The sequence below is a fragment of the Cucurbita pepo genome, chromosome LG03 (assembly GCF_002806865.2).
Source record: "Cucurbita pepo subsp. pepo cultivar mu-cu-16 chromosome LG03, ASM280686v2, whole genome shotgun sequence".
Lineage (NCBI taxonomy): Eukaryota > Viridiplantae > Streptophyta > Magnoliopsida > Cucurbitales > Cucurbitaceae > Cucurbita > Cucurbita pepo.
This window is the reverse complement of record NC_036640.1, coordinates 3,150,373-3,171,334: the sequence shown is the minus strand read 5'-3', so window position 1 is coordinate 3,171,334 and position 20,962 is coordinate 3,150,373. Positions and strand designations below refer to the sequence as shown.

Genomic DNA, 20,962 nt, shown 5'->3' with positions numbered 1-20,962 from the left:
CGACACCAAAATTTAGAAGCTACAGTCGGATCTGGTTTCTAAAACTAATCATTCAACCTTAAACTGACATTTACCAAGATTGGCTAAAAAATTGAAAAATCACTCCAATCTCCATGAACTGGATGTGCACCCTCCATATGCTTAAGTCTATTTCTTAGGCACGTGTTTGACTTTCCTGAAGTGGATTAAACCTGTAAAGGAATCCCCTATAGTATAGTTTTCCTCGGAAATTACAAGAAAAATAATCCCATAGAGAGTACAAATCAAAACAAAATTCTAAAGAACACAATTACAACTCACATAACCGTATAGTTCAGATCATTACTTTCAAGCTACTCTGTCTCTGCTATCTATCTATTCCCAGACATCATCCAAATGTGCAGTTTTGAAAATGTAAGATTCCTCAGTCTCCCACATTATTCCAACCTTCCATCGGATCAATGCCAATCCAACCAAACCAAAAATAAGTAATCCATATCATGAGATCATACAGTTCGAAAACATAAAAGACGAAATCGTCATTCTTGTCCAGTTCCAAAAATATTATGCATACCCCAGATTCTGGCATCTTTAAGTGGCATTAGATAACCCTGCTAGATTTATTGATCGCCGAGTCGGGAATCGGTTCTTCGTTGATGCTCATTTGGAGGTTATCAGCATTGTTAGATCTCTAAAAAACTGGCATTTCTACAATTTATTAACGTGGCTTCAGTTCCAACTTGTAAGCTTGTACTTCCATGGGAGGGATATGCAGCTGCCCTTCATGAGCAACATCTCCGGACTGTTCATTATATCCGAGCATTTCTGTGTCTTCGTGCAATAGATTTAAGGAAGTTGCTCGTGCGTTTGATACCGCAAGCCCCTTAAACATGTTGAATATATTGACAGGCTCATCAGAAAACCTAGTACAATTTGATCTGGCTGTCTTACAATATGATGAATCCCAGTGTCTCCGATGAAATATTAAAAGAAACCGTGGATCTTCTGGCGATTGCTGAGAGTATTTCAGAGGACGAGGAACCTTAAAGCTGACAATATGCAAGTCACATGGCAAAGGAGCTGCTAAAGGGGAGAAAGATCTTGGGGGTGGCTGCACAGATGAAGCTTGTGGTTTCTTGGCAATAAATGTGTGCAAGGGATAGTTTAAGCGAGCACCGATGCAGTGGGAAAGAAGAGAAGGGCTTAAAGGAGAGTAATTGGAAACAGGATTTAGTTTGGTTGAAACACTCGACTCAAGTGAGATATGGAAAATGACATTCATTGCACGATTATCCCTCACTCCTTGCCCAAGGCCACGTCCATCGTCCATGGACAAACGACGGTCGAGCATAATCTCTAACCATCCATCTTTGAGGCTTGCCACACCCAGAGACTGCCTAGAATGGACAGAGAACCTTTGACCATTGGATCCTTCCATGAATGCTAGAGAAGGCATTGGATAATAATTTCCCTGCAGTGGGATCTTATCATACGACTCTCTCCGACTAATTTGGAAACCATTCAAATCAGAATAAAATATCCTCTTGTTGTCAATATCTGTCTTGTATCTGACTATCAGCTCCTTGTCGTCAAATTCCTTGCCAAGTAGCTCAACATGATATTCCATCTCAATGAGATGCTCCTGAATTGGATTGCCCCCACTATACAAACGAGTGCTATGGGAGATGGGGGATTTCTCCCATCCGGTCTTTGGATAAGAGTAAACTTCCTGCATCAGAGGACCCTCAGTGATCACGGTCAATCCACCTGCTTTTATGATAGATTCAGCGTCACCATTGGGTTTGAATAGGTAGGCCCCACTACCCCAGCTTGTGTACAATGCAATTTCTTCATTCACAACATTTTGGGAACCATTTTTATTAATGATTTTGTGCAACAAACCATGCTTTCCATCAAATACGAGAGACTGGTGCTGGTTCTCGATTACAGCCACGTCATCATCGGCCTTCGAGCATATATACGGAGTAGCGCAAGGTAATGAAGTAGACGTTGAGAAGAATTTTAGTTTGGCTGGTTTTGGCTTTTCACAATCGAATAATCCATTCGCAATATAATATGTTTGCAATCCCAAAGCAGGAACTGAAATTTTCCAGTGGATACGATGCCTCCCTGTAAAAACATTGGCTTTATCATGTTGAAATTCGGGAGAAATCTGGCTTTGAAGACATGTCCAGTTTGAGTCCAATACAGCAACATCTGTCCTGTTGACAATGATCATTGCAACCTCTTCCCTTGTCTGCTCTAGAGGATTAAAAAAGACCACTGATTGATAAGTTCCTTCTATAAGATCGATTGCTTTATGTACACATTGGGCATCATATTTTGATCTCACCTGTTCTGGTTCAAACTGTGAAGGATTCTGATCAGATTTCTCATGGCGAATTCCAAGTAGTACCTCAATACCTTTAGACATGAAAATATGCAGGTCTTGTAAAGAAGTATGCATCCGAACCCCATAATCACGTACGACATGATCTTTTGCAGTACCAGTGACCCCGTCATGATGCTGGAAAAGAGCCAAATTTCTTCTGGCAGCTGTCAACTTGTAAGAAAACCCAACAGGCAACTTCTCGCATTGAGACCTCTGGCAAGAACCAAGCAATAAAGCTAATATCATTTCTGCAGCACGAAGTGTTTGCTCCAATACACGATCAACAGCCTTAAAGAAAGGCCTAGAAACATAATACCCACTCCAATAGTCCTGCTGTCTATCAGCATAAGTGAAGAAATCGCCTGACAAAGAGGGAAAACCACCGATCTGACTAGAGCCAACTTCACCAGGAAGTGAATAGTTTATCTTTTCAGCCTCATCACGAAGAGTTCGGAAGTAGTCTTCCAAGGTGCCGAACTTTGCCTCAGCATTTAAACTTGGATTAGAATTAATATAATCAAATAACAACTGATAGTTCTTAAACTGAGCCTCTGCTTCATCAATGCTAACATATCGAAAATCATCTCCAAGAGGAATAAGAAGGGTATTTGTCCTATATAGTACTGATTTCTTTCTATACTGATCAAGTAACATCATTGCCCTCTCTTGAACATTTTCCTTGTTAATCTCAACAGGATCTTGCCTCCAGGGACATAGTTCATATGAAGAACCACGGGATCGGGCAAAGTCAAACTGACAACAGATGGCTGGCTCTGGCCCACAAGTATGTGGAATATCATAAGAATAAAAGGGCATCATGTGCACAAAAATGTCAGTAGTTTCTTCAGCATCCCAACTCTGTCTCCAAATGAATTCTAAATTTTTATGCTGTGCAAGTTCCTTCTTCAGCTCATAATGGGTCCTCTGTATAAGCATGTTCTCAAAGCCCATGCGACGAAGAAGATATGCCATAGTGGGTGAATAACCAAATGGATCTATTGCCCAAGAGTTTTTTGGAACAATGCCAACGGTCTCCTTCAACCACATATTCCCCTCTGCCATCTTGTTTCAATGAAAATAATCAGTAAAAGTAATCCAGAAAGGCAAGCATAGCTAGTTGGAATATAAGCACCCTTTTTCACAATAGAAGAATACAAAGAGGGGAATTGTCTGTGCATTCTAAATTGAGTAATCACGTGCTAATTAGCAGGTAATTTTCAACTCATTGTTACTATTGAATCACCAACACTTTGTTTGCTTGTTTTGCACAATTCCATTTATTGAAATTCTATCTTCTTTCTGAGAAAACACATACTTCTTGGATGAAGAATATAATGCGTCTTGATTAGAGGATCTTATGTTCTATCGTTGTCATTTTGATTTATAGCAAGTAGACCAAAATGGGAGATTTAAAAATAAGCAGGGAAAACTGATATGGTGTGGTATTCCACTATTTCTCAGCCTCAGGCAGATAAATTGTTGTACGTTATGATAAAAACTAACAGAAATATGAATTATGAATTATTTTATGGATAACAATGTACATAACAGATTACTCATAATGGAGATCAAATCATATGCAATAAGCAACTAATGTTTATTAGTTCAACTCAATAGAGTTCAAGCTTGGAACAAACAATTAGCAAAGAGTTCAGGTTAAAAGTCAAATAACGTAAGAACAACGTACACTTCTATTATCTAAGAAGAAGAATTTATTTTACCTGCTCGATTATAGCAAAATAATGAGAATTGGCCTGCAAAGGAAAGGGATCGGCATGTTAATTTCCAGATTTCAACTTGGCAGAAGATCAAATTGAATAATAGTGCCCCATAAACAGTAAAATCTTTCCAAGGAATGAGCAAGAAACGTATAGCACAAACTTGTTTTTAGATTATAACTTTAATATAAAATGCAATCCAGAGGTTTAGTAATTGTAACCTAATGGAAACTTAAATATCTAGAGCATCACCTGAAGGCATTCGATTGAACCTCAATCCTCCGATAAATATTTCTGCCTGATTGACTACTCCTTACATATTTGCGTTTTGGTGTTTATATTTTTAAGATTAAAAGTTCAGAAAGAAATTTTATCAGAAAACTCCGGTTACCAAGTAGTAAACAGAATTTTTCGGTTCTATATAATAAAAATTATTGAACACATGTAGCATTGGAAATACTCACACATTCTGTTCAAATGACCAAAGAAACCTCACATGCAAGTGAGCATATTACCTCATCGTTCATCACCCAGCCACCTCCCACGATTTCAAGCTGCCCATTTTTAACTAAAGTAACAAACGATTCTTTTTTTTCATCTGAAGCATCCCTCCACCATTTCTCCAGATAAGACATCTCTTCCCATATAAACTTCCGCCGAGAATCCTACAGATTAAAGAACAAGCAATTTTAAAGCAATTAAAAAGGATTTAACTCTCATTCAATTCAGCTACATTTGGAATTGTGCGCTGTCAATCTCCAAAGCAATTCAAGTCCCCACAAAAATCAATTTACGCTTCTGTTCTTATTAATAAACTAAACAAAAGAACAAAACATTTAAATAACTAAACAAAAAAGCATATCCAAGATAATAGGTGATCGGGATGTGCATGTGTGTGTGTATCTTGAAGAATATTACATCACAACTATGGGAGTGGGAGTTCCAACCTGCAATCTCTTCTAAGAGTTGGGACGTCTTAACCATCTTTGTGTAGTTAGCAGGTTCTGCATATTTTATACAAGGTGCTATATTTTGATTTATGCATATCTACTTTGTTAACATAAGAGACAATCTGTACTAAAAATAGGATTAAAACCAAAGAGTTACAAAATCGATCCCCAATTGGAAAAGTAGAAAGAGAATAATTATGGAAGTGCTTTAACGAAGTACATCAAGAGAAGAGGCAATGAGTACAAACTCAAAAGAAATCTTTTAAGTTCCTCTTATAATATCAGACATTTTTCTATTTCTCTCCATCTATATGTTCTGACTCGCCAACTTACTATCCAAACTTTCGAGTTCTTCTTTGGATTTGTGACCGCATAAAATTTTAAGATAAATTGCATTGACATACTGATAATTGGATAGATTCAAAGACGAACTGGTAATTGGAAGTACCTAATAGCACAGAGTAATGAAAGGACAGCCAGACAGGATTAGAAAATATGATCAAACTCCTCACAGGTACTCCTACAGTGAACATACCAGTTTGGCTAGAGGCTTCTTCCAGGATCCTAAGCTGGATTCATCGTTAGCACTAATACCACCAAGAAAAATGTTCCTCATCACACCTCTTAGGCCTTTTCTATTTCCAAATCATTTTACAAAGCGAAGGCCAAATAATGTTTATCTCCATCAAAAACACAGAGAAAAGAGATTGCACTGAAAAATCCTCCAGATATATCTATTTGCTAAGCAAGAGATTATAAGGGAGATGCAAAGAAACTGCCCATGATGGAAGCTCATTCAAAGTTTTCTTCATCCCAAACTTCCTTGATAGTTTGCTAGCCTAAGCTTCAGGAAAGCATTAGAAAAAAGGTCTAGAGAATCAAATCCATCACTAAACCTAGATTTATCTTAGAACCACTCCGGCTTCCAACACTAAATTTTATTTTACTAAGTTCCCCCAACATATGAATTTGCCACAAATTTCTTTGTTAGCCATGTCCTCTTCCTTCTATAATTGCCCAAACCTAAACCATCCCAGTAAACAAAAGCAGTGACAAACTACCAGTTGAACTCATGAAAGCAGACTCCCTTCAAGGATCTTATATAATCTCTTTGCTATCACACAAGGGACCCTAAACACAAAGAAAAAAGTAAAGAGGTTCACAGGAATATACGACCGCCCCTAGATAAAGAATATTTTTCCAAATCGAAACGACTCGCAGCTTGTTAGCATGTTTGGATGGATGGGATTCAGTCATTCCATCGTGTTGTAGGTTTGAATCTCAGATTCGGTAGGGATTGAATTGAATGTGGTTGTGCTGGTGGTGTAGTATGTTGTTTGATTTGATTTCAAATCATAATATCTTCCAATGTACTAAGGCAGAGCATAGTTTTCTCCAAAAAGATCTACCAGTCTTCATTACGCCCAATTTCATCAATATCCATTATGAGAATCGAAAACATAAGCCAGAAACTCAATCAAAGAAAACGCCAAAATCATCATTGTGGCCCTAATTCAATTGAGGCACTCAAGAATCAAGATTAAAAAAATAAGAACAAGAACAAGAAGAACTATTGATAAAGACGTTAAGACTTAAAAATTCACCTGTGAAAGCGCGTCAACAATCGTATTAAGTATATGACGAGACTGCTTCTCGTAGTACTCGTCAACAGTTAGCTTCCATCCTGGATCGTTATGAGAATGAGGCACCACGAAGATCTTCAATTTCTCCGAATCCCACTCGTCTCCTTTGTAGGTCACTCTCCATCCTTGCTTCCACGGACCACCATCGACGTCCAGAAACTCAATCTTGTCGTACAATTTCTTGGTCGTAATATCCACAGTGGAACTCAAAACCTCATTGTTCCAATTCTCGGACACGATCGGTTTCCGCGGCCTGTGGGATCTGGTAGCGTGCGATTTGATGTGAGATGAAATCGGCTTCGGAACGCCGTATCGGATAAGGACGATGAAGAAGAAGATGAAGGAGACCAAAAGGCCGATGGTGAAGATATTAGCAAAGATGAAGTCACGAATGGCCAACCGCCGGCGATACTTCCGGTTGTGCTTCGGTTTAGCACTGGGTGAAACGGAAGAAAAAGGAAGAATAGAACTGGCCCAACCTCCACGTCGGCTACCTCCGCCGCCGGTGAAGGAGGAGAAGGCCATTTTAGCTAATTCCTTACTCTCACCAGAAGTAGAAAGTTGAGCACCGGCTTCGATTTCATCCAATTGAAGAAGATTTGGAAATGGACTTCAGTGATTGAAATTAAGCAACGACCAACGTTTCGTCGTGAACAATCAACCAAGTCAATTGCTCAATAGTCAAGATTCAATAAAGGAGCATTACGATATCGTTCGATCTGCGAGCAGCGGCCCATCAAATACTNAAAAAAAAAAAAAAAAAAAAAAAAAAAAAAAAAAAAAAAAAAAAAATCTCAGCAACAATTTGATTTTGTTAATTGATTTTCCCGGGAATCATTTAGTTGATTCGAAAAACAATGATCCTGTTAAGAATGAGAAATAGAAATAGAATTGGGATCGAAAGTATGATCTTCATTCATGTTTAACACGTTTAAATAGGATACAAACTATCAACTAATACCTAAAAATAGAAAAAATATATATCTAACTAAATCTGGTAAATAAATAAAATATACGGTTAATCAAATCTATACTAACAACTCCCTAAATATGTGAGATATATTCTAACTAATTATCACCGCAAAATATCCTCTTAATACTTCCCCTCAAGTTGGAGAGTGTATGTCGATCACACCCAACTTGTCCTTCAAAAAGTCAAATTGTTGTCTTCCCAAAGCTTTAGTAAAAACATCTGCCAATTGCATTTTGGTCGATACATAATACGGTTTGATGATTCCAGCTTGTAACTTTTCTCGAACTATATGACAATCTATTTCAATGTGTTTCGTACGTTCATGAAAAACTGGATTGGCTGCTATATGTAATGCTGCTTGATTATCACAATATAATAATGCTGGTTCGGACAGTGGAACATTCAAGTCTTGAAGAATGTATCTTAACCAAGTTAACTCTAAACAAGTATTTGCCATAGCTCGATACTCGGCTTCTGCTGATGATCTGGACACATTAGTCTGCTTTTTAGACTTCCAAGAAATAATTGAATTTCCGAGGAAAATGCAGAACCCAGAAATAGATCGTCTGGAAGTTCGACAACCACCCCAGTCAGAATCGCAATATGCCTGTAATCTTAAATTGTTTTCAGATGGCAGTAGAAGTCCTTGACCAGGAGTGCCTTTGATGTACCTCAGAACTCGAAGAGCTGCCTCCCAATGTGGTTTTCTTGGTTCATGCATAAATTGGCTAAGCATACGAACTGAATAAGCTATGTCAGGCCTAGTGACGGTCAAATATATTAATCTGCCAATCAACCGTCTGTATTTACTTGGATCATTCAACTTCTCTCCTTCAGTTAAAGAAAGTTTCAGATTTTGCTCCATAGGAAATTTGTCTGGACGTGCTCCTGTAAGACCTGTGTCTTGAAGTATGTCTAGAGCATACTTCCTTTGAGACATAAAAATTCCTTTTCTAGATCGAGAAAATTCAATGCCTAGAAAATATTTCAAATTTCCTAAATCTTTGATAAGAAATTTCTGGAGTAAACTAGTCTTGAGATATTGAATTTCTTCGAGATCATTGCCTGTCAACAGAATATCATCAACATAGATTAGAACTGCAGTGAAAGAAGTACCTTTACTCTTAGTAAACAAAGAGTAATCTGCTTTGGACTGAGTGTAGCCTGCATTTTGTATAGTTGTAGAAAATATGGAGAACCAATTGCGAGAAGCCTGTTTTAATCCATAAAGAGATTTATGGAGCCGACATACTGTATTCTCCCCCTGTCGGCGAAGACCTGGTGGTAAAGACATATAAACTTCCTCGTCTAGATTACCATGGAGAAAGGCATTTTGAACATCCAACTGATGGGTGAACCATTTTCGAGCAGCAGCAACAGTGAGTAAGCAACGAAGTGTAGTAAGTTTCGCTGTAGGGGAAAATGTTTCTGTGTAATCAATACCTTCAACCTGAGTGTATCCCTTTGCTACTAGTCGAGCTTTATAACGTTCAACAGAACCATCAGAGTTGTATTTAATTTTGTACACCCAACGACAACCAATAGCTTTATGACCAAGTGGTAGAGGAACGAGAGACCATGTATGATTACGTTCCAAAGCTGCAATTTCATCATTCATAGCCTGCTGCCATAACGGGTCGCCAACTGCCTCGTCATAGGTTTTAGGTTCTGTCTGGGATGTAATAAGAGCTAGAAAAGCACGTTGAGTAGGAGAAAAACGAGAGAATGAAAGGTAATGATGAAGGGGATACCTGGTGCCAGTGCCGGGACTTGAGCTAGAGGTTAAATGATTGGCTCCAGAAGACATCTCATAATCCTTATGCCAAGCTGGAGGCTGTTTAGTACGAGTAGAACGTCGAAGTGGAGCTGATGTATCAGGTGGGATAGGATTGGAATTAGTGGGCGAATCTGGAGAAGGTGGAGGAGACGACGGAGTAGGAGGTGAAGGAATAGAAGGTGGAGGATGGATGTTTGAGTAGGATGGATCATGAAGTGGTACAACAGGAGTCGAAGGAGCTAATGTCGAAGTTTGTGAAGCTGATGAAAAAGGAAAATCATCTTCACAAAATTTGACATCACGGCTGATAAAAAATTTGTGAGATTGCATGTCATACAACTCCCTAAATATGTGAGATATATTCTAACTAATTATCACCGCAAAATATCCTCTTAATAGATCCAATGAAGAACAAGATTAGTTTATCCAATGTAATAATCACATCACTCTTTCTTTTTTGTTTTTCTCCTAAAAGCATTCACGAAGAGAGAGAATGTTTTTCTAGGGTTTTGTGATCAAACAAATTTATGCGGGAAGCTCTCTTTGAAGGCGATTTTTCTTTTTCTTTTTCTTTTTTTAATATTAAATAAATGCTAAATTAATTTTTTTTTTAAATACTATAAACTTAAAATAAAAAAAATAAATAAATAATAAATAAAAAAACTCTAAAAATATTGTTACATTAACTTTAGATGAACAATTAAATACTTTTAAATTTTAAAGAATTCACTCATACATTCTTACCCTTTTTAATTAAAAAATACATATACGATAGTATTATATTTAAAAAAATATCTATAGGACTCTTTCACCCTGTCCAAAAATGGTATGCCAACACGTTTTCTCCTTAACCAATCAAAGTCTGACGATGGCAATAACTACTTTTGCTCTTCCCAGCATTTAGAGAGTGATACCACTTGGGAAAGGGGGAAAGTTATAGGTATCAGCAGAAAGGCAAATAAAGGCGTAGGTAGCAGATCTACCAGTATCACTATCGGTAACTTCAAATACTTAATTAACTGCGATTCGATTCAGAGAGACGACTTGAAACTTGAGTATGACAAGAGTGTCAGCAAAATGCATTTTAAATTTTTTTAAAATTAATATTAACCCATTTCCCATTTGACTGTGTAGATTGAAAAAAAAGAGTTTGATGGATAAGACATAATTATTAATATTATATTTTAAAATATAATATTAAAGATTTTTACTCAAAATTGGAAGATGTTTTTGAATTTTATGAAATTTTAGGTGTATTATTTAAATTTTTAAAAATGGGGGAGTATATATTTTTTTATTATTATTATTAATTTAGGTTTCTTTTTAAAATTGGATGCTATTAATATAATTTTCGAAGAGTAAGAATTTTTTTTAAACGGTCAAAACTTATTAAAAGCAAAATTAATATTCAACGTGCAAAGAAGGGGACGAGAAAGGAAACCCCATAGAATTGGTGCTGGTCGGTCAATTTTGCTTGCGGGCTTCAATACCCGTTCTGATATATCGGCCCGCCGCCGGGTAACGGAACACTCCACGAGGAAACGGAGCTCAACAGGCAGATCGGCGGGCGAACTCTGGTTCTGCGACGGCGATTTGCTTCCTTGTGGCTTTATAGCAATCCTATTATTTCACCGGTAATTCCAATGCATTTTTCTTCGGTTACTGATGAATTTTGCTCTACGCTATTTGCGTCGATAGACAAATTCCAGATCTGCTTCTGTCTTGATTTCCGCAGTGTGTAAAGCCTTTGAGTTTGTTCATTTCGTTTATCCTTTTGCTCATATGGAGGTGGTTCTGTTTCTATTCCTGTCAATAATCTTGAAGTGAGTTTGTGTTTTGAGTGAGCGCATAGGACTTTTGTTATTGTTTGTCTGTAAATGCTGTCATGGATTGTTCTTTGTTAGATCTGCAATGGGTACCTTTAACCACCAAAGGTATAAATGAAGAATGGGAAATGAACAACGACCTCTTAATTGATTGTTTGGAGTCTATAGATGTGAATTATTGATTGTATTGATTTTTTTTTTTAATATCGGAACTTTCCTTTTAACTAATTATGTGCAGTTGCATCAATTTTGCATAGCTTTTTGACGTAAATTCTTTCCTATCATAGCTAAATATATAAGGATACTTGCTAGAGATTGGAGGAGAAGGGTAAAAGGAATTAGTAGAGTGAAAAGGAATCCTGTACAATGTCTGCGCAGAAGATTGAAACTGGCCATCAAGATATGGTCCATGATGTACAAATGGACTACTTTGGCAAACGCATAGCAACAGCTTCTTCTGATTTTACCATTAAAATTATTAGCGTTAGCAAAAACTCTGCTTCACAACTCTTAGCTACATTGAATGGTCATAGAGGCCCAGTTTGGCAAGTTGCTTGGGCGCACCCAAAGTTTGGTTCAATGATAGCTTCCAGCTCTTACGATGGTCAAGTGATAATCTGGAAGGAAGGCAATCAAAATCAATGGTTGCAGGCTCATGTTTTTAATGCACATAAGTCTTCGGTGAACTCCATTGCCTGGGCACCCCATGAACTTGGCCTCTGCTTGGCCTGTGGATCATCTGATGGAAGTATATCAGTCTTTATTGCTAGATCGGATGGTGGCTGGGACAGTAATCAAATCGAACAGGCCCACCCTGTTGGAGTTACCTCAGTTTCATGGGGCCCTACTACGTCTCCAGGTTCCTTAGTTGGTTCGGGTTTGGTGGACCCTGTTTGGAAGCTAGCTTCTGGGGGCTTTGATAGTACAGTGAAGGTGTGGACACTAAAAGATGGAAGCTGGAGGAGAGATTCTTCCCCTGCCCTTCAGATGCACACAGATTGGGTGAGGGATGTGGCTTGGTCGCCAAACCTAGGGCTTCAAAAATCCACCATTGCAAGTGGTTCCCAGGATGGGACAGTGATTATTTGGTCTATTACAAAGGATGGAGGGAAATGGGAGGGCACAGTGATGAATGATTTTAAGACTCCAATTTGGAAGGTTTCGTGGTCATTGACTGGAGACTTGTTGGCTGTTGCTGATGGGAATAACCATTTTACTTTGTGGAAAGAAGCGGTCGATGGAAAATGGCAGCAAGTAACTACAGTTGAGCCTTAGGTTATTCATTGATTGTCTTTATCATTCCCTTGTGTTCTGTGTCTTGTCAAAAGCATGTTGTTCAATATTGTTTAAGCAATTTCCCTATATTTAGTTTACAATCTTTTGTACTATTATTGCATGTTTTCATAACTTAATCAGATTTTGGGGGTGAGAAATGAGTAATATTTTCTGCTTTTATTTAAATTCCCTGGTTTGGGTCTTTTTATTGATGGACTGCTAGAATTTAAGAAGCAGACACTTAGTTCCACACTTGGACACTCCCACACTTTTTACACACATATCACGCATTTTTTAGTACAACAAATATGCGTTAAACACTAGTCGTAGTCGTACGAAATAAGGAGAATAGCATAAGAGCCATGGGAAAGAAGGCCAAGACAAACAAACAGAAGAATAACCTACAATTACAAGTCGGAACTAGTTGTGAGTGACGAGAAATTTGAGAAACAAGACTGAGACCAGCAGCTTGAGAAAGGCATTATTATGCACAGCATATCAGACCTTGTCCCATAAAATATATCACTCGTAAAATGTCTGTCCACTCAGCTCGAGCAAGATGCTCCATGAAATAGACCAGAAGCTGACCATTAGACCTTGTCCCTTTAATGGAGATTTGAACCACTTCCCGTAACAAAATTATGTAATCCTATATCACAAGATTGACCGGAAATTTTGTAGAAATCTGCTCCACATTGGAGATGAAATGCCTGAAAATATGATTCTACTCTGCATCTACCCTGTGCAAGATGTCACTGAGGTCAAAGGTAGAACAGAACTTTGAAAGAGATGGAACTGTGGATAGATAGTATCATTGATGATGAACCTCCCTTGTCTTGGTCTTGTGGAGAAAAATTATTCTGAAATTTTTTGTCACTTGATTGTTCTGATCTGTAGAAATAAAAAGTTAGTTTGTCTAGTGTTGATCTCCTCAAATGCCTGTTACATTGAACTGACCTGATGTTTCACTTCGTAAGATCTTGAACCCCATGATTGCCTCTTGCTGGCAAGGGGTGTACATTGAACCCGACAACTCGAACCGACCCAATCTGAATTATAGGAATTGGGTTGGGTTGGACTAGCATTTTGGGTTGGTTAATTTTTCTAAACCCGAATAAATTCGGGTTAGTTTCGAGTTCATTGGACAAAACCTATAGATTATATTAAGATATGTTACATATTCACGGGTATGCTAGAGTGGTGATTTCATGCTGGCTGCTTGCATGGGGGAAAACAAACTGCGTAGGCATTGTTTGTTGGTGGTTGTGACATTTCTTACAATGTTATTATGAGCAGAAATGGCCAGCACCCTGGGCAGCAAGTCGTAGTTCTTAGGGACTTGGTAAAAACCTCTTCAAAGCGATTGCATCTGGTTTCTTTTTTCTCTGAGTTTATTAGATACTCATTTCGAAAGAGCTTGAAAGTTTACTTCTAGAACGATTGTTGGTTTGGCGATAAACCCTTTTGTGAGTTGTTTCCTCGTTTAGATCGTCTTTCTTAGAAAAAGCATCATTTGATGACTTTGATAGTTTAGAAAATGCGATAAGTCACAATCTCGACAACTAATATGCAAAGCGTTTGATGAGGATTGGTGTGTTTAACAAATGTTTTTGGTATTGCATTAATGACAACCATTTTGCTATTATCCAAATTCCAAAAAATGCAGGCAATGTTCATTCTCTTCCTAATCTTTCATGATCAAATGCACAAGGTTTAGAGGATTGATGTGTTTAACTAATGCTATGGTATTATATTCATGGGCTGTCTATTTGCTATCACATTCAAATTCCAAAAACCATACAGGCAAGTTCCACCCTTTTCCTAATTTCTTCTCATTAAATGCCTATGAACTTTACCATTATTGCTTTAAGGTTCGTTTAGAGTTTAAAGTCAGTTTATCGAATTTCTCGTGTTTAAGAGATTTGTAAAGTACCCACTAAATTTTAAGGTTCGTTTCTTAATCAGAGAAGTTCATTTGGATTTTAAAGTCAGTTTATCGAAATTCTAGTGTTTACGAGATTTGTAAAGTACCCACTAAATCTTAAGATTTGTTTCTTAATCAGAGAAGCTCATTTGGATTTTAAAGTCAGTTTATCGAATTTCTCGTGTTTACGAGATTTGTAGTACCCACTAAATTTTAAGGTACTATAACAGTACCAATACGGTTACTTATCACATTAGCATCCTTTTAAAAATGACATGAAATCTATCAGTATTTTTACAAAATACTTATAAAAGCAAAATCAGAATGTGAAAAAAAAAAGACGATGCGATACTCTTGTAATACTAAAGTTTTTCTAATTTGTGCGGTACCAGTTATTTATGAAAGAAGTAATTAGGCAAGTCGAATAGATTTTGTTTGACTAATTTTGATGGACATTGACCTTCTACAAATACTTGGTCTTTCTTCATTTAAGTTATAGATTGGACCACCATCCACTTCAAATCCTTATTTTGTGTTGGGAAAATATTTAAATCAGGCTTATTAATGGAAAAATGAATGGTTTGGATGAGTTCTTCAGCAAATTCTTGATAAGAGAATTTGTTGTTATNCCATAACTTTTATATTAAACTCTTATATTAATTGATTTTATATTAAACTCTCATACCGGAAAGAAATATCTAAAATAACTTTTATATTAAACTCTTATATTAATTGATTTTATATTAAACTCTCATACCGGAAAGAAATATCTAAAATAACTTTTATATTAAACTCTTATATTAATTGATTTTATATTAAACTCTTATACCATAACTTTTATATTAAACTCTTATATTAATTGATTTTATATTAAACTCTTATATTAATTGATTTGAAGAGTGAGAGAAGTCGAAGGAAATATCGGTTTAGGGGAAGTAGCAGTTAAGTTTGATTCGAAACACTATTCATTTCATTTGATTCGAAACACTATTCATTTCATTTGATTCGAAACACTATTCATTTTCTCCACTGTAAATCGGTTCAGAGGAATGAGCACTATTCATTTCAAACCACTATTCATTTTCTCGACGGTAAATCCATTCAGGGGAAGGAGCACTATTCATTTCAGTTCGAAACACTATTCATTTCAGTTATAAATCGGTTCAGGGGAAGGAGCGTTCAGAGGAAGGAACACTATTCATTTCAGTTCGAAACACTATTCATTTCAGTTATAAATCGGTTCAGGGGAAGGAGCGTTCAGAGGGAGGAACACTATTCATTTCAGTTGTAAATCGGTTCAAGGGAAGGAGCAGTTAAGTTTGATTCGAAACAATCAGTCGGTTTAGGGCAAGGAGCAGTTAAGTTTGATTCGAAATACTATTCATTTTCTCGACCGACCATTAAATCGGTTCAGGGGAAGGAGCAGTTAAGTTTGATTCAAAACACTATTCATTTTGTTCTTCAAATAGCTTTATCTCCCGAAAGAAAAGAGCTACTATTCATTTTCGGTTCTTCAAATAGCTTTACTGAACGAATCCTTGGTTCAGTGAGGGCGACCGCAAAAGCCGCAGATTCAAGTTGGTTCCGTGAGGGCGACCGCGAAAGTCACCGAATGGGTCAGTCCTCCCGCTTTTCCAACTGAGATTCCAGCTGCACAAGCAAGAGCACCTTGGGTCAGTCCTCCCGCTTTTCCGACTGAGATTCCAGCTGCACAAGCAAGAGAAACGCAATGGGATTTTGATTGGTAGAATCTCTGCGAGCGCAGGCAGTCCACATAATAGGGGGAGGGCCATTGAAGGGATCCTCGAAGCTTTTGTTGTTGTCCTTCGTTCTAATGGCGGCCTCTGCTCGAGCGTTCTTCCTATCTCGCATCACCGATTTTTCAATCAAACCCCGTCTTCCTCCACCACCTCCGCCGCCCTTGCCTTCTTTTTCTTATTCACATCTTGGCCTTCAACGGCGGCGTTTTCCCTCAACGTCTGGAGCAACAACTGTCAGCTGCCTTATCTCCGGGGTTGATGGCGGCGGAGTTTCCGATGACTTTGTTTCCACTCGGAAGTTGAAATTCGATCGCGGGTTCTCCGTAATCGCTAATATGCTTAAGCGGATTGAGCCGCTTGATACATCTAATATCTCCCAGGGTGTTTCTGATGCTGCTAAGGATTCCATGAAGCAGACTATCTCTTCAATGTTGGGTTTGCTTCCGTCTGATCAGTTCGCTGTCACCGTTAGGGTTTCCAAAAGCCCTCTCCATAATCTCCTCTCTTCGTCAATTATCACCGGGTAAGGAGTTGATCGATTCTTTGCTGTCTACTGAAGTTTGATGAATTTGTTCATGTGTTGGGGACGTTTTCCGTCAGATTTTTGGAATTCTGATGAGTGCCTCTGTATAGGTACACTCTTTGGAATGCGGAGTATCGGTTGTCTTTGACGAGGAATTTCGATATCTCGCCGGATAATTTGACTGGCTTCGACAGGTCGAAACCGCTGGAAGTTTCGGACGTTGAGGAGATTCGGGTGGGCGTTGATTCTAATTTGGAAGATTTGGATACAAGGCCTCGTCTCTTAACTGGTTTTTCGCCCGAGGCGTTGAAGTACATCCAGCAGTTGCAGTCGGAATTGTCAAATCTCAAGGATGTAAGGATTTACTGAGTTGTTAACAATCTTCACCTGTTGACAACACATTTCTTCTATTGTCCATCTATGACTTGACTAACTGAATTCTCAAAATCATTTCTAAATTATTAAATGCAAACCTTTAACTCTCTTGAAAAAATTCAGTATCCTAAATGCGGGCGGAGTCTTTCATTTGTTTTATGATCTTCTTTCTAAAAATTAACAAATGAAGGGTTTCATTTACTATGTTAAGACGCAAATTATTTGGATACAACTCCTCATAGTTTTATGCTATTAGCTATGTTATTTAGTGGGTGTATGCTGTATTAATTCATACTTGCAGACATGAGTTTCCATGTTATCCCTGTACAACTGCATATATTTTTGTCTAATGTTCAGTTGGATCTTTTTGTTTAGAATGTGATTTGTTTCGCATCAAGCTTGAATTTAAATGTATTTTCTGCTATTAGTAATTGATTGTCAGGTGCCAGAAACTAACCAGTTTCTGTATGTAATCAAGAATGAAATGCTAATATACTCCTATTTGTTATATTGTTGAGGTTTTGAGTATTGAAGTTGTAACCGCCCAAGCTCACCGAGTAGATATTGTCCTTTTTGGGCTTTTTCTTCCATGCTTAGCTCAAGGTTTTAAAACGCCTCACTAGAGAGGTTTCCACACTCTTATAAAGAATGCTTTGTTCCCTTCTCCAACCGATCTCACAATCCATCCCTTGGGGGCCAGTGTACTCGAGTACACCGCCTAGTATCTAACTCTGATACTATTTGTAACAACCCAAGCCCACTTCTGGCACACCACTACTAGTAGCCTGCCTGGTGTCTGGCTTGTGCCATTACCCTCGGGCCCATGCGCGATTGGCCACTTGTGTGCCATCTTGCATAATCGTGCCCATGCCTTGATTCGAGCCTCAACTAACCTAATTTTTGAAGCATTCCTCGTAAGAGTGTCAAAACATCTCCCTCGTAGACGCGGTTTAAAACCTTGAGGGGAAGCCCGGAAGGGAAAGTTCAGAGAGGATAATATCTGCTAGCAGTAGGCTTGGGCTGTTGCATCTTTCCCTTCGGCTATTTACCTAGTTTTACATTATTGTGGATGTATTTGCAGTTAGATTGAATAACTTGGTTTAATTTCAGGGATCATCTCCATCTTTATCTTGGTTGCTTATCTTGCATGTAGCTAGATGTCATCAATTTGATAGAAAAATGTAGACTCCAAAAGAAAACCGTTAGGTTGGCTATCAAGTTTAGTAGTACATGCTTAGATTTTAGCTTTGTGGTCAAACGTAACCTGCTATCATCTCATGTTCTTTGGTTCGATCATATTCGGGCTCCTTTAATTTACGTTCAAAGGGTTAAGACAAAATAAACTCTATTGCTTATTTTCTTCAGCATATTTCAATTAATTATCTGCCTTTTAGTATATTCATTCAGTCAAGATAGGAAGGTTTTCCTGTCTATTGGGATGAGACCAAATGCTTTCTCTGACTTGTTAAATTCACGTGCCCTGCATCTTCATGATCCGCTGCTTTACCTTCCCATCTGTTGTTCTGAATGTGTCAGGAACTGAATGCTCAGAAGCAAGTGAATATGCAGATGGAACATGGCAAAGAAAACAGGAATGATTTGTTGGAGTATCTGCGGTCTTTGGATTCTAATATGGTATTTCATTTTTTTTTTTGGTGCATACGTAACTATATTGTTGTGCATATATGCCTTTATTTTCCTTGTTGGAAGTAAGCCCGTGCTGATTGTTACCCAAGCTGTTGAACTTCTTCTTCATTCTGGGGGCCCTCATACTTATCTCCACGTTTATTATTTAGGTGACCGAACTCTGCAAACCATCTACATCGGAGGTGGAGGAAATCATTCACGAGCTTGTTGGAAACATATTGCAAAGGTTCTTCAAAGATGATGCTAGCTCTACTTTCAATGAGGATTCGAGTGTGGCGGATTTAGAGAAACTTGCAGATGTTGGCAGTGAGTTTTGTGATACTGTAGGCACATCTCGGGATTACCTAGCAAAGCTCTTATTCTGGTTAGTTAAAAATTCCATGGTTAAACAAACTAAGAACTTAGAACTTTGAAGCAAGACATGTTTTAGGCTCTAAGATAATATTGAAATGAGGCGCATGTCCAATGATCTAACTTGTTGATCTGCTGCAGGTGTATGTTATTGGGGCATCACTTGAGAAGCTTGGAGAATAGACTGCAGTTGAGCTGTGTCGTTGGGTTGTTATGATTTGTAAGAGAAGGAAGTGTACATTCTTTCTGTACCCCTACCCCACCCCACCCCACCCCCAAATGTCTTTATATTATGTCCATACCTTACCTACCTTTCTATAATTGTTTTTTTTTTTTTTTTTTTTTTTTTTTTTTTTTTTTTNTTTTTTTTTTTTTTTTTTTTTTTTTTTTTTTTTCTTTCTTTCAATAAAAGGTTTAATTGGGTGACTATCATTGTCCATCAAGCAAAACTTCTGTTACGCTTGCACGATGATAACTTTACAAGTTTAAAATAACTATTTCGAGATATATAACAAATTTATCAATTAATTAACTAGTGCTTTGTGATGTCTAAAAAATGTTTTAATCTGAGTCAATTCAACTTTGCAAGTTAGTTATAAAAAAATGTTTTAATCCGAACAAATTCAACTTTGTAAATTTTATAATCTATTTAAAATTTTAAATATCTAATTTTATATTAATAATCTATTTAAAATTTTAAATATCTATTCTATATGAGAGTAGTCATCTATCTATTTTATATGAGAGAAGAGTGAAATATTTTTAAATATCTTTCATATTTACTTAAAATTTTAAATATCTTTCATATTAATTAATAAATGGATGAAGAGTGAGATAAGTTTATTTTCGGAAAATTTTAAATATCGGAAAATTTTAAATATCTTTTATATTAATTTTAGAAAAGTGAGATAAAGATACCTATATTTAGCAGATAAGAAATATCTAAAATAACTTTATATTAAATTCTTATATTAAATATCTAAAATAACTTTTATATTAAATTCTTATATTAAAAGAAAATTTTAAATAAGAAAATTTTAAATATTTTTTATATTAATTAATATAAGAAAGTTTTAAATATCTTCTATATTAATTGATTTTATACGATAAAGAGTGAGATAGATCTATTTACCGGGAGGAAAGAAATATCTCAAATAACTTTTATATTAAACTCTTATATTAATTGATTTTATATTAAACTCTCATACCGGAAAGAAATATCTAAAATAACTTTTATATTAAACTCTTATATTAATTGATTTTATATTAAACTCTCATACCGGAAAGAAATATCTAAAATAACTTTTATATTAAACTCTTATATTAATTGATTTTATATTAAACTCTCATACCGGAAAGAAATATCTAAAATAACTTTTATATTAAACTCTTATATTAATTGATTTTATATTAAACTCTCATACCGGAAAGAAATATCTAAAATAACTTTTATATTAAACTCTTATATTAATTGATTTTATATTAAACTCTCATACCGGAAAGAAATATCTAAAATAACTTTTATATTAAACTCTTATATTAATTGATTTTATATTAAACTCTCATACCGGAAAGAAATATCTAAAATAACTTTTATATTAAACTCTTATATTAATTGATTTTATATTAAACTCTCATACCGGAAAGAAATATCTAAAATAACTTTTATATTAAACTCTTATATTAATTGATTTTATATTAAACTCTCATACCGGAAAGAAATATCTAAAATAACTTTTATATTAAACTCTTATATTAATTGATTTTATATTAAACTCTCATACCGGAAAGAAATATCTAAAATAACTTTTATATTAAACTCTTATATTAATTGATTTTATATTAAACT

The 20,962-nt window shown here is 36.5% G+C and overlaps 3 protein-coding genes across 3 annotated transcripts; 2 read left to right on the top strand and 1 right to left on the bottom strand.

The window, feature by feature from the left end:
* Nucleotides 1–165: 165 nt before the first annotated feature.
* LOC111790312 (alpha-mannosidase 2) lies at nucleotides 166–7,421 on the bottom strand. Its single transcript, XM_023671170.1, has 4 exons — nucleotides 6,644–7,421; nucleotides 4,605–4,754; nucleotides 4,093–4,125; nucleotides 166–3,433 (listed from the first exon to the last, which is right to left on the bottom strand). The coding sequence occupies exons 1-4, from the start codon at nucleotides 7,205–7,207 to the stop codon at nucleotides 698–700; spliced, it is 3,483 nt and encodes a 1,160-aa protein (XP_023526938.1). The 5' UTR covers nucleotides 7,208–7,421; the 3' UTR covers nucleotides 166–697.
* Nucleotides 7,422–10,833: 3,412 nt separating this feature from the next.
* LOC111789653 (protein transport protein SEC13 homolog B-like) lies at nucleotides 10,834–12,719 on the top strand. The gene is made up of 2 exons (XM_023670289.1): nucleotides 10,834–11,066; nucleotides 11,546–12,719. The coding sequence occupies exon 2, from the start codon at nucleotides 11,625–11,627 to the stop codon at nucleotides 12,531–12,533; it is 909 nt and encodes a 302-aa protein (XP_023526057.1). The 5' UTR covers nucleotides 10,834–11,066; nucleotides 11,546–11,624; the 3' UTR covers nucleotides 12,534–12,719.
* Nucleotides 12,720–16,183: 3,464 nt separating this feature from the next.
* Nucleotides 16,184–19,431, top strand: LOC111789657. The gene is made up of 5 exons (XM_023670294.1): nucleotides 16,184–16,740; nucleotides 16,851–17,094; nucleotides 18,652–18,750; nucleotides 18,912–19,126; nucleotides 19,255–19,431. Exons 1-5 carry the CDS (start codon nucleotides 16,292–16,294, stop codon nucleotides 19,328–19,330), a joined length of 1,083 nt encoding a protein of 360 aa, XP_023526062.1. The 5' UTR covers nucleotides 16,184–16,291; the 3' UTR covers nucleotides 19,331–19,431.
* The last annotated feature ends 1,531 nt before the right edge of the window (nucleotides 19,432–20,962 follow it).

Bases quoted from the DNA above. Each gene is read 5' to 3' on its own strand.
- LOC111790312 (XM_023671170.1), bottom strand. From the start codon at position 7,207: ATGGCCTTCTCCTCCTTCACCGGCGGCGGAGGTAGCCGACGTGGAGGT. The intron at 4,755-6,643 runs GTGAATTTTTAA...TTTAATCTGTAG, and splicing joins TTGTTGACGCGCTTTCACAG to GATTCTCGGCGGAAGTTTAT. The intron at 3,434-4,092 runs GTAAAATAAATT...CATTGAAACAAG, and splicing joins ATTTTGCTATAATCGAGCAG to ATGGCAGAGGGGAATATGTG.
- LOC111789653 (XM_023670289.1), top strand. From the start codon at position 11,625: ATGTCTGCGCAGAAGATTGAAACTGGCCATCAAGATATGGTCCATGAT.
- LOC111789657 (XM_023670294.1), top strand. From the start codon at position 16,292: ATGGCGGCCTCTGCTCGAGCGTTCTTCCTATCTCGCATCACCGATTTT. The intron at 17,095-18,651 runs GTAAGGATTTAC...TGAATGTGTCAG, and splicing joins AATTGTCAAATCTCAAGGAT to GAACTGAATGCTCAGAAGCA. The intron at 19,127-19,254 runs GTTAGTTAAAAA...GATCTGCTGCAG, and splicing joins CTAGCAAAGCTCTTATTCTG to GTGTATGTTATTGGGGCATC.